This window comes from Priapulus caudatus, unplaced genomic scaffold (genome assembly GCF_000485595.1).
Source record: "Priapulus caudatus unplaced genomic scaffold, Priapulus_caudatus-5.0.1 Scaffold482, whole genome shotgun sequence".
In the NCBI taxonomy this organism is placed as follows: domain Eukaryota; kingdom Metazoa; phylum Priapulida; class Priapulimorpha; order Priapulimorphida; family Priapulidae; genus Priapulus; species Priapulus caudatus.
The window spans coordinates 138,475-151,064 of NW_014577543.1; the positions used below are offsets into that span (position 1 = coordinate 138,475).

The 12,590-nt window shown below is 41.1% G+C and overlaps 2 protein-coding genes across 2 annotated transcripts in view; both read left to right on the forward strand.

The window, feature by feature from the left end:
• Positions 1-6,129, forward strand: part of LOC106810882 (Golgi reassembly-stacking protein 2-like) — a gene marked incomplete in the record, with an annotated part of 16,687 nt that extends 10,558 nt beyond the window's left edge. The window contains 6 exon segments of the mRNA XM_014814351.1: positions 539-669; positions 1,021-1,105; positions 1,812-1,923; positions 2,614-2,709; positions 3,090-3,248; positions 4,281-6,129. Of these exon segments, the coding sequence (XP_014669837.1) occupies positions 539-669; positions 1,021-1,105; positions 1,812-1,923; positions 2,614-2,709; positions 3,090-3,248; positions 4,281-4,459 (762 nt within the window).
• Positions 6,130-7,888: 1,759 nt separating this feature from the next.
• Positions 7,889-12,590, forward strand: part of LOC106810877 (tyrosine-protein phosphatase non-receptor type 23-like) — a gene marked incomplete at its 3' end in the record, with an annotated part of 40,897 nt that continues 36,195 nt past the window's right edge. Inside the window, 4 exon segments of the mRNA XM_014814345.1 lie at positions 7,889-7,975; positions 8,905-8,979; positions 9,280-9,407; positions 12,294-12,444. Coding sequence (XP_014669831.1) covers positions 7,889-7,975; positions 8,905-8,979; positions 9,280-9,407; positions 12,294-12,444 — 441 coding nt within the window.

A 12,590-nucleotide genomic window follows, 5' to 3' on the forward strand; every position in this document is an offset into this window, starting at 1 on the left:
AGCAGCCAGCAGCGAGCAACGAGCCAGCTCGTAACACATACATGTTACATGTACGCTGGCGTATATCGTCGGTTATTCGTGTGTTCGTGAGTTGTATGGCGTATGTCGCTGGCGGAGGTATGCACTCTCCGTGAGTGCCTTCTGTCTAGTTCTATATGTTATACTTTCGACATATATGCGTGTGCGTACAGGTGTGCGTGCGGACGTGAGTGGTTGCGTGCATGCGTACATGTGGGTGTGAGGTGAGTGCATGTGTACTTGCGTAAGAGCGTGAGTATGTGCATGTTTTTGCATATTATGTGTTGGCATGTATGCGTGTGTGTGTGAGTGCATACGTGTGTGCGTGCATGCGTGTGTGTGTGCAGGCATGTGGGCATGAATGCTTGCATGCGTACGTGTGGTCGTATCAGTATAGAATACGAAAATAGTGATATCTCCGTAAAAGTAATCAAATAATATTGTAGCTTAATAACTTAGTATAGAATAATAAGAGAAACTCCATAAAAATAACTGAACGATTTTCTCTTTATCGATGTAGTCCGAAGACTTGTTCACACTGATCGAAGCACACGAAGGAAAACCGCTAAAACTCTACGTTTACAACAACGACAGCGACAGCTGTAGGGAAGTGACCATCACACCCAGCACAGCATGGGGTGGAGAGGGCAGGTAGTGTACAGACATCCGTTAATATCCTATATATACATTTCTAAGATGGAATTGTATTTTATCGTAAGCCTAAGTGTAATAAATGCACGATATTGGTTTACCCTGTAACGTGTTAGAGAGCAGGTATAGGGCACAGATATCCGTTAATATGCATTTCTAATTTGGAATTGCATTTTACCTTAAACCCAAGTGTAATAAATGCATGACATTACTTCAACCCACAAAGCGTGTCCATTTTATGCAGGTTTGTAGTTACGAAATAAAACAAGTTGGGACCTACATGTTTGGTTAGTGTGTATGGGTGTGCAAACACTATTGGTCTTGTTTAATTGTGAGTAATATTGTCCCCAGCATGGGTTGTGGAATTGGCTATGGATATCTGCACAGAATACCAGCGAGACCAGAACTCAAGCAGGCCAACTCACCTCCCGTGCCTGTGAGTGTACACTGTTATAATGTAGGATGTGTCAATTTTGTTCAGCAACTCGTGCAATTTGACGTGATAGTCGGGCCGTGGTTACGAAGTTGCAACATTGCAATAGTGAGACAGGTGTGTGACCTAGGGTCCCTATATATACAGAGAGTTGCGCCAAATCAGGATTTGACACCATTTTGTTTCCATATGGAACCTCACCGCTGCCGCTTAAGTACAGCGCTGTATGGATACGCTGTACAATGGTCCGTAGTAATTATAATTAGACTAATCGTGCTTCAATAAACTCAAAAATTACACAGATTATAGCTAAGACATGTGTCTATGTGTATCTAGATTTCTGGAAATGTAACTCAAATCGTTCGCGCCATATGATAATTTAATTGTACACTTTCTTACGGCCATAGCCGTGCGTATCCATTTGGAAACAACATGTCGTCCAGCGACCACGTGACCGATTTTTTCCGACTCGTCATGGCGCAACTCTCTGTATACAGGGACCCTAGTGTGACCACGACTTGTGCGCCACCTATGTGTTGAAAAAGCAAACTTCGTTATTTGAGCATTACAAGAAATAGCTTTGGTTGGGGGGGGGGTTACGCAGCTTAAAGTCTCGAGGGATTATTTTGACACGTGTCTTAACACCCGTCGTGTGTTTAGCAAATGTAAAATTTATGATTTGTTTACGTAAACTTTTGTTTGTCGCTAGCCGAATCTGACGACACCGATAGGCAGTGGTAACAGTGGCGTGGTCGATGTTAGTCAGGGAGTTGCAGCAATGAACATTTCACCACAGGACAATACCATACCTCTCATAGCAGGTACGTAAATATATGTATTGTGTGTGGGTGTGTCTGTGTGTGTGGGTGTGTCTGTGTGTGTGTGTGTGTCTGTGTGTGTGTGTCTGTGTGTGTGTGTGTGCGTGCGTGCGTGCGTGTGTATTTCACTGTGTACTTGCCAAACAAATGGTTAATGCGTTACGTGTAAGCATGATTGTACATGTATTTCTATTGACATCTTAACCATAAAAAAACATGTGCAACAACTAAACTCTCTATATAACACCTTACACATAACACTACCGGTAACACATGCATCACAGTCACTAAGCCCGCGCTTAGCGCGGGTTCCAGCTAGTATATATAATTAATAAATGTAACGTAATATAACATGAATATAATCATGTGCGAATAATGCACGTATGGTATGTATAGTTTTTTACATGCTTGCATATATAGTACAGAAGACATTCATGTTAAAGGAACTAACAGTTGTTGACAATTTGGTTCTGCTATTCGAAAAACGGTAACATGGATTGTGAGCCGTGACCCTAAACTCACGTGCATGTGTGTGCGTGCGAGCATGTGTACATGCGTGCATGCGTGCGTGCGTGTGAGTGCGAGCATGTGTACATGCGTGCATGCATGTGTGTGCGCGTGCATATGTGTCTGTTTGTATGTGTTTATTATGTATGTATGTGTATGTGTAAAGGCTGGTTGTCATTATTATAGGTGTCCCAACTGTGCCTGTTGCACAGCAGACGAGCAATTTGGAACAAACAACTTCCCAGACTGCTACAGTAGCATCGTCGACGGCACATCCAAATGGTATAGCGCAAGTTTTAGTCGCAAAACATTCCGAATGTCTTCTATTATATATGTATTTTTCGTGTGTGTGAATTTTATTTGCGTGTAGTGTGTTGTGTCGGACATGTCTTTGCCCGATCTGGTGTGATTTATTTCGGACGTTAGTTACTGTAAACTATATATAGTTGTTTGAATCCTATTTTACGACTTTCTATACTAATACAGTGTAATATAGTTATGTAAAATGTTTAAAAAAATATATTATCCAAGTGCTAGGAAATTCACCGAAGACTGTTTTAATGGCAAATATTACAAATATAGCTGCTTACGTCTTTAGTAAAGCTCTTATTTTCGAGGATATCGCTTAGGCTTACAACAGAATTCTCTACATTGTGTTACAGTTCCTCTACCGGGAGCGGCGGCACCGGTGACAAGTGGCACTGAAAGTGAAAATATACCTGGCTTACCGAACATGACCCTGCCACCTATGACGACCCCCATCTCATTACCTGGCATGCCACCCATCACTGTCAGTGTCAATGTGCCGCCACCTGTTGCTGGTCAGTGACACGTTAATTACTCTTTGTTTTTTATCTTTTTTTATTATCATTTTTGAAAACGTTTTTTCAAAACTTTTTTTATTAATATCTTTTTTTTAAATAGAAAAAGTTTAGAACTATGGAAAAATAAATGGATGAAAAAATCGTCGTAGCACTAGCTTTGTGAAATGGTAACGACATTTTTATGAAGAGCATGATTAGATTCTAGCATTATTTTCAGATAAATTATAGCTCCACCTACTGCACTTGGTCACCCTGTTTGATTAGTAAAAAGTCAGATTTTAGAAACTAGTTCAGCCACTGTCAGCCAGTGTGATTGCATTGTTTAATGAAGTGATGATGTGCCGCCTAATTCAAATTCTCTGTCAATATTGGAAGTAGCCGCCCTGCACTTTTGAACAGGACGGCTAATTTTGATTGATTTTACCATATGTTATATAGTAAATATAAAATTTGTTGAAATCGGTACCAGGTGGGTTTTCAGACTTATTTCCATGACTGAGGTGCGCATGCATATTGGTTTGGAAAGATGTTATTGTGAAAGTCAGGACCACAGTCATAAAAAAGGAAGAAAAGAACAAAAATAAAAGTTAAAAAAGGATAAATGGTGGTTCTAGTGTAGAATACTTATGCAGCTGCTGGGTTTTCACGAATTGTGTACCGGGGAGAAATACACATTTTTGCGGAAATAGCCGAACGGTAGTAGGGCGGAACTTCGGGATCGCTCGGGTCGACAATACACATGTGTACACATGTATACGCATTGTGAACCCTAACCCTAATCCTAACCCTAACCCTAAACAGAAAAAAACAGAAACAAAAAACTAAACAGATGGGATTCAAACCAACGACCTATCAGACGTAACGCTCGTGTTCTACGAGCTCGGCTATTCAGCATTATTGAAAATATCACATGACATATGCTAAATAAGCAAATACCCTGGTATGTAAAATGTGTATTTCTCCCTGGTGCAATAATCGGTTTTCACAACTCGTCATCCAAGACAGTTCTCTTGTTTTTGCGCGTTGTAGGCTTGACGATGACGGCCGGTGGAGAACAGACAGCGCCCGCTCCAGGACAGCTTCCTGCTGACTTTGACTTCACGAAAACCTTTGGTGCCATCCCTCCCCCAGCTCCGTTGCCCGACTTTGCTTCCTTGCCAGCTGCGGACAGTGAGGCACCAACAGTCAACCATGCGGAATCGTCATAGGGGTCTACTCTTGTTGGCGTAGGCTTATATATATATATATGTGTATACTCAAACACTTGTTACGATGACCCACTGTGGAAAAATCTGTATAGGAGTTTGGAGAAATCTTACGGACTATTTTACAGGCCTCCGTCGTCCCAATGGATGAGCTCCTCCGAAGCTGTTGTTGGTGATGGCTTGTGTGTCAGGAGTAACATGAAATTATGTGCTATTTATAAATATCTGTGTTTAACCCCGCACTCTTCACTTTGACCGAGTCTGGCTAGAGGCTTTTCACAGGGCGTATAGCATAAAATCTCGTGACTGTTAATAATGGTGTGCCTAAAGCTTCTCTATATAATATTATGTTATATTATGTGAGTCAATCCCAACGTTCTTCTCTAGCAAGGGTATGTTTAGTAAACCTGTATTCGGACCTACATTTTGTTGTAGTCGATTATCGGCTAATTTACCGTTGCAGATTGAAAAAAAAACAGACATTTTTACAGGATGGTATCGGAATGAATTATTTCAATGCATGTTGTGTCGCATATGTAAAAATGTGTTGTGGCGGAATGCTGTATGGCAGGATAAGCTAAAGGTTTAACACTTAGAAGCAACTATTTGCCAATGATAAAAAATTTCTATAACTGATAAAGATGTTTCTATCAAATAGAAGAAAAAGCACTGTTATGCTAGCATAGTATGCGTACAACTTGTAACAAATCAAATTTGAATCTTGAGCCAGATAGGTGGTCTGTGATAAATTTGAGTTCGATTAAATGTCATCCATCGCTCGGGATTTGTTGCAAACTGAAATTATCGTATTTTACTGGATTTTTTAGTGAATTGTTCTGTTCTACTCACAGAACTTGTACGTAGTAGTGATAATTTTCACTTAAGAGCATGATGTTGCGTGGTAGATGAGACTGATCAAGTTGATATTGAAAAAAAGTTGGCATTTTAAAATAAATTAAGTGCCACATTCACGGAAGCCGAACGATTGCCATAGTAGTGAGAGAGGCTTTCTGTCCTTGTGGTGCAATGTCACGTAATATGAATAACATTTGCTGCTGTAGTATATGCACCGTATAGCATTAGCTGTTAATATTGATGGAGCCTTTGAACACAGGTAATGTTAATGATCATTTGTTTACGTACTTATTCTCACCGGGTGCTTGTGTTATTCCGCATAAAAAGGGATGGGTTGTTGAAGATGTGGCAACTTAACACACAGCATCCGAAATGCGGCTTGTAATTGAAACCGTATATATGGCCTTTTTGTGTAGCACTATTTATCAATTTAGAATATTGTGGACGAGTTTACATATTTGTTATCTTTATTATTGTTTTTTTCTCTTCTCCATATTTCACTGGAACTTCCTTTAAGTGAATCTTTTTGTTAGCCAAGTAATAATTCGTTTTTGCGGTAGTAGAATCTACTAAATATAACAATTCTGAAGATCCATATTGACTTCCACACTACCCTTGCGTATATGTACTAGTAGAATGTGTTAAATACAGTCATTGTAAAGATTCGGTTTGATTTCATCCCTCTCCATCGGTATAAAAATGCCGTGTATATTTAACGTACTGTTACACATATGGTCAAAAGATGTGCATCGATGCAACTGAAAAAATGTTAAATTTATTGAAAATAGAAAAGGCAACATATGGTAATATTACATGAATATGAATATCTTCGCATTTCATGTGTCGCACATTTCTTTCCCACTTCTTCTTTATTCTCCTCCTGTAGATAGAGATCTAGTGACATAGCAGCAAAGAAATTAGTTCACTCACATATGGTAACAACAGGGCAACGGTGTATACTACTGTCGAGTCGATAGCTAAAAGGGATGGTAGTTACTGTAATAAAAAGCAAACGTTGGGAGATGGTGAAACAAAGTAAGACGTAAAGATTTATGCGTGTATGTAATTATGAAATCAATCGATTAAGTGTTCAATCACCATCTATAGGGCAATATTGATATATGATGACGCTGTGATCCTACATAGATGCGCGTGTGTATGCGTGCGTGCGTGCGTTCGTGTGTGTGCGCGCGCGTGCGTGTGCGTGCGTGCATGCACAACGGGGTGTGCTCATATGATATAGAATTATTGTCAGATTGGAAGTACGACGTAGACTTGTGGATCGAGAAGACAACAGCTGATACAGGAGGCGATACAGGGGGCGAGGGTCACTTATTTGAGGTTGCTTCCCCCTCTCTCTTTCTTGCGCGCTCGTTCTCTCCCCTCCCTCTCTCTATACCTCTCCTTGATTCTCCCTCTCCTTCTCTCCCACTTTCCTTCGCTCTCCCTTGTATATTTGTCTCTCCCCATATCAGCTTACGCATAACCGGCTTTTAATTTATTTTAACAGAATCAGGAAAATTATTTTTTCGCACGTGAAAAAATACACGTTCCGTGACCTCGGCGGTCCTAACCTATGAACTGAGCCATGACTCCGAACTCACGTATGTGCGTGCGTGCGTGCGTTTGTGTGTGTGTGTGTGTGTGTGTGTGTGTGTGTGTGTGTGTGTGTGTGTGCGTGTGCGTGTGCGTGTGCGTGTGCGTGTGCGTGTGCGTGTGCGTGTGCGTGTGCGTGTGCGTGTGTGTGTGCGTATATATGCATGCGACATGCGTATATGTGCGTGCGTGCGTGCATGCATATGTGACATGCGTATGTACGTGCGTGCGTGCATGCGTGCATACGTGTGTGTGAGTGAGCCTGTGTGTGCGCGCGCGTGTGTGCGCGCGCGTGTGTGTGTGTGTGTACAGTGGCGCCCGCAGATAGAAGCACTGGAAGCACAGTGCTTCCAGTAAATTTTCGGTTAAACAATTTTGTTCCTACATTTTGTTCCTAAATCTCTCTCGCAAGACTCACCAGATTGCATCTCCAGACGTCTACCATTGATTAAAATTTTTTCAGGGGGGGGGCATGCCCCCAGACCCCCCTAGCATGCAGCGCGCCTACGGCGCTTGCTTTTTATTAGCACTGAGGATTTTATCCGTCTGTGCTTCTACTTTCGTAAGACCTGTGGGCGCCAGTGCATGTATGTGTGTGTGCGCGTGTGTATTTGTGAGTGTTGTAAGTACATTTTTATGTGTGTTATATAAAGTGTAGAAGTTATATAAGTTATATAAGTGTTATAAAATGTATAATAAATTACATATGATATATGTGCAAATAAAATTACTCAAATAGGAAGTAAAATGGAGGAACTGCATGGGGGTGGGGGGCCCACTGCCTGAACCTCATGTAAAAATATGGCATTTCCCATGATATCACAATTTCCAGTTCTTTTTAATCTCATATATCATTTTTTTAAAGTTTATCGCTGGTGTTTTCCGGTTTCCAGATGTTCCTATACCCCGCCCCCTCTAAAATCATAACATAGACCGACCCAGTTGCGGACCAAAACAGAAATTGATGACGTCACTGAGAAAATGGAGGCTGTTCCTCTAATGCCGATGATCTCTCTGGAGCTCAAAACAAGCCCAGAATCGACAGACTTTTCAGCAGCACTTAAAAAGGTTTGTGATTGAATGATTAATCTTTTGTGAATAGCTACCGTGTATTTTTGTGTATCGGTTGCCTTTGGTGTTTGTTAGATGAGAGTTTAGCCACAGGAGCTTGTGACAGTTCACGTCAGTTGTGTACGTTGTGGCGAAAATATTTCGTTTTGTTTATCTTATTCCGGCCGATTTCTTGAACCAGTACAGTACTAGTAGGATGCACGGAGCTAGTCTAGAAGACATGACCCACTGTGTATTGTATTGTAGACATGAAGTATTGTGGAAAATGTCTTCTAGACTAGGGCCGGATGCACAGAGTTACGGTATTAACTATTATGTGTCATCGTTTGAGTAATAATGTCTGTCGTCGTTGAGTAATAATGTCTGTCACAACTAGGCATTAATGACATTTCGTTCCTTGGCGGTGTTGGAGTGAAACAACTGTAGGTTAGCTCTGCCTTGGCCCTTGCCCATCACTGAACAAACACAGAACAACAATAACACAAATAGAATTACCTGCAAAGAACGGTTCAGAATACATAGAAAGTGCATCGAATGACCGTTTCACTTTTTCTTTACAACAACGTACAGTTTTCAATGTCAATGATCATTTATAGAATCGTAATGTGTAGCAGAGAAATCATACCTTTGCTGATATGTTGGTTGTTTGTCAGCATATACGTTCCGGTATACCGGACCGTACCCAGGTTACGTTCCGGCAGTACCCTGGGGGACATAGACCCTATGAGCATTGCTGCTTGCATATTATTATAAGTGACATTGTACAGTTGTAGGTGTAATGGTAGCAGATGGGAAGTTGTGGCATTATTTCGATCTAGAGTAACTGGGCAGCGATAATAACGGCAGTGTCAATACAATGGCTTTCCTTTGATAACTGATGCTCGGTGGAACTATTTGAATGTTAAATTCTGCCCCCCTTATTTCAGTACGTAAAGGAGTACTACCATGAAGATCCGGAATCGTACAACAAAGAAATAAAGGAGCTGGAACAGCTGAGACAGGTGAAACGGACGCTAATTTAACTTGTAGACTCTCGCAGGCCGGATATTCAATTGTTTGCTTAATCCTTCACTGAGTCATACTTATTCTTCCCGATGTCAAATCGGGAAGTCTGCCAGTAAATTGCGGATCGTTCGACTCCAGAATATAAGCTCTAGACCCCGAGTGCTTTAACGAATATAAGCTGTATTTGCTGACTTTATTCTTACTTACATGCGGTATTTCGAGCTAGAGTCTTGCGCGGTCCTTTTCGAGTTAGGTAATACGCTTGCGTGAGAGAGTCGTCGTGTGTGTCGTTACAGAACGCGATTAAGGCAAGCAAGGATTTCATGGGATGCAGTGTCCTCAAGAGATACTTTGCACAGCTGCATCTGCTGCAGAGTCGATTTCCGATGAGCGAGGGCGGAGCGGCGGCTGTGAATTTTACCTGGTAACCGTGATTTTTGAACGACTTGAATCTCACTCGAAGCATGGTGTTGGCCAGGGAAAAAAATCGGGGAGTCTCACTATCTGAGCGCCCTATAGGGGAGGGCCTCACTTTAAAATGGAGGAAATTTAGTGTGAAATGCCAAAAGGACCAGAATCTGATATGATTTTATATTCTTTATAAAATATCTATCTATATATATTTATCTATATGATTTTTATAAGCACCGTTGTCAGTTATACAAGGTGTATAATATATTGTGCCGTCCTCATGCCGTCCCTATCAAATTTCATCCTTGACTCTCATCCAAGAATAGGCTGTCCAAAAGACGGGTAGATGGGTCTCTGGCTAACACATTCACTCGAAGGTTTGACTAGGTTAATTGAGGTATCCGCCTCAGAGAGATACTTCCCAAACTTGAATAATTGGTTGGTCGTTGCTTTTAGTATAGTCAGTCCAGATTGTAACGTGTTTTTACGTGTACATGGTAAATTCTGTTTAGCCTTAGACTAGTTATTCAGCAGAGTTTTTAGAACTATCCCTTCATCAATGCTCGAGCAAATTCAGGGGAGGGGGAAGGAATTTTAAAGAATTAAATCACATGTACAGGGGTTGAAATTAGATTTTTAGCTCGCCTTGACATCGCCAAGATGAGCTATTGCCATGGGGTGTCGTCTGTCGTACGTCCGTCCGTCCGTCCGTCAACATTTGGCTACGGTCAACGATAACTCGAGAACAGTTTGACCCACATGTTTCAAACTGCATATAGTTGTTACTCCTAGGGGAGAGGTTTGAACGTCCTATTTTGGAGCACGCCAGTTGACCTACATTCGAGCCATGTCCACTTTTTGGCAAAATTTGAAACGGCCACAAGTCAGTTCAGGTTCAATGGGTTTTGCTCATTTCTGGTATGTGAATGAATGAGGACTGACCCCAAAACATATCACATAGGTTTATATTTTTTATTTTTTATTTTGCAAATTAGGTAGATTTTGGCAATTTCACTATGCATTTCAGTGTCTGCCTACGGTCAACGATAACTCAAGAACCGTTTGACCCACATGTTTCAAATTGCATATAGTTGTTACTCCTATGGGAGAGATTTGAACTTCCTATTTTGGAGCACGCCAGTCGACCTACTTTCGAGCCACGCCCACTTTTTGGAAAAAATGGAAATGGCCATCTAAATTCATTCGATTTTGTTAAATTTTGGTATGTGAATGTGTAAGGCTAGCCCCAAAACAGTTGTTACTCCTATGGGAGAGATGACAACATCCTATTACGTTTATTTCGTCTAACTGGTCAACAACTCTACAATCATACCTATATACGTGTAATATTGGGTTTTAGATTCTTCGTTACACTAATTTGACTGGAATATTTTATTGTTTTTATTTGCGCGATATTTGAAAACCAAAATGGCGATCATTTAGGCGTAGCGCCATCTCTCGTCAAGATTTCAGACTTTCAGATCTGAAACATTTATTTTCGCATCAAAACTCATGCATATATCATTATCAAGAGTATATAATGGGAGATATGCTATATAATGGGAGTTCTCCCATATGTGACCCGTGATAGCCAAATGAGTCGGAAGTCGCACAGTAGCATTCTACTGTACAATCGATTTTTACCAAAAAAAGTAAAAAAAATGTTGGAAATTTTCGTAAAAAATTTTTTCCCAAAAAAACCATCTACAATGTTTACTTTTGATCTGTATAAGCAAAAATGTCTTAATTAAATTGAATGATTTATAAGAAGTGTCGGCTAATAATATCAGTGAATGATATTAGTTTTCAGCCCTTATTTTAGACAATTCTCAGGAAATTTTAATCGCATGATATCTCGATTTATAATGGTAATAAAATATTCATTTTTCAACCAATTTTCAATATCTATATAACAATAGAAAGCTATGAATCTCAGGTATCTGAATATGTATTCAACCTAAAATGTCCAAATTGCCCCAAGTGACTCATTTCGCTATCACCGGTCACATATACTCTTGCTTTATATATCCCCCTCCCTCTTCTATCACACCCAAGGTGAGCTACAGTGTCATTGACACTTTCATTTAGATAGTAATTTCAACAATGTTGGTATCCAAAACTTTGAAATAAGCAATAATGACGTTTCGCGCTTCTTCTCGTTCATCGCTCCTGGGCGATCGATCGCTCGCGGCCCGCGCACCAGCGAGCGCGCATTCATTTTACGTACGGCCAGGATTGCACAATACGCTGCAAACGTACATGTATCTAGAGACGCATTGTTGCATGTCTGGCTTGGTTGATACAATGTATAACACGTTAATGTACGTGTATCGCTGACCTGAGCCCACCCTGATGATCATCCGCCATGCTTTCTACGCTCATAGTATGCCCGCTGTATAATGCTAGTGTGGCGTAGTAATGGATACATCCGATGAGAATCAGGGTGCCTGAGCCCGTTCAGATCGTGCGCACTCGCTCTACGCGCACTCGCTCAGATGCACTGCCGTATAAAGTTGATAACTTATCCACAATCCACAAACCACTATCCCGATTTTGACGATTTTTTTTTTACTATTGAGGCAGGATACCAAGCATTGGCAATCTGATATCCAACACAAAAATCTACTATCCTGCGGCTATCGGGATACCGCTAATTTCGACCTCCTGATGTAGTAGGATAGGGTTAGACTGTAGGGATAATTATGTTTTTGTCATTTGTATTTGTTTTTGTATTCCATTATTTCTTATTTAATAAATGTACTCACAATTATTACCTAAGCTTGTTTTTTTGCTCTCCAAAATCTAGGTGTCGCAACTGCCACCATTTCCCCGCACATAGGCTGTGGCCCAGCTGCATTGAGATGTCTAGTGAATGTGTGCGTCTCTCTCATGATTTCAGGGCAGACGTGTACACAAACACGTGGGGCACGTACGCAGACGTGAAATTCGAAATGTCGGCGATCATGTACAACATAGGTGCTCTGCACTCCGTCCTCGGCACCATGGATAATCGACAGACTGCCGAGGTATGCGAGTTTTCTTCGGTTGACGCGTGATCTCTAGATAGGCAGTTACTGTATTTCTGTGTGCGAGTTTTCTTCGGTTGTCGCGTGGTCTCTAGATAGTCAGTTACTGTATTTCTGTGTGCGAGTTTTCTTCGGTTGTCGCGTGGTCTCTAGATAGTCAGTTACTGTAT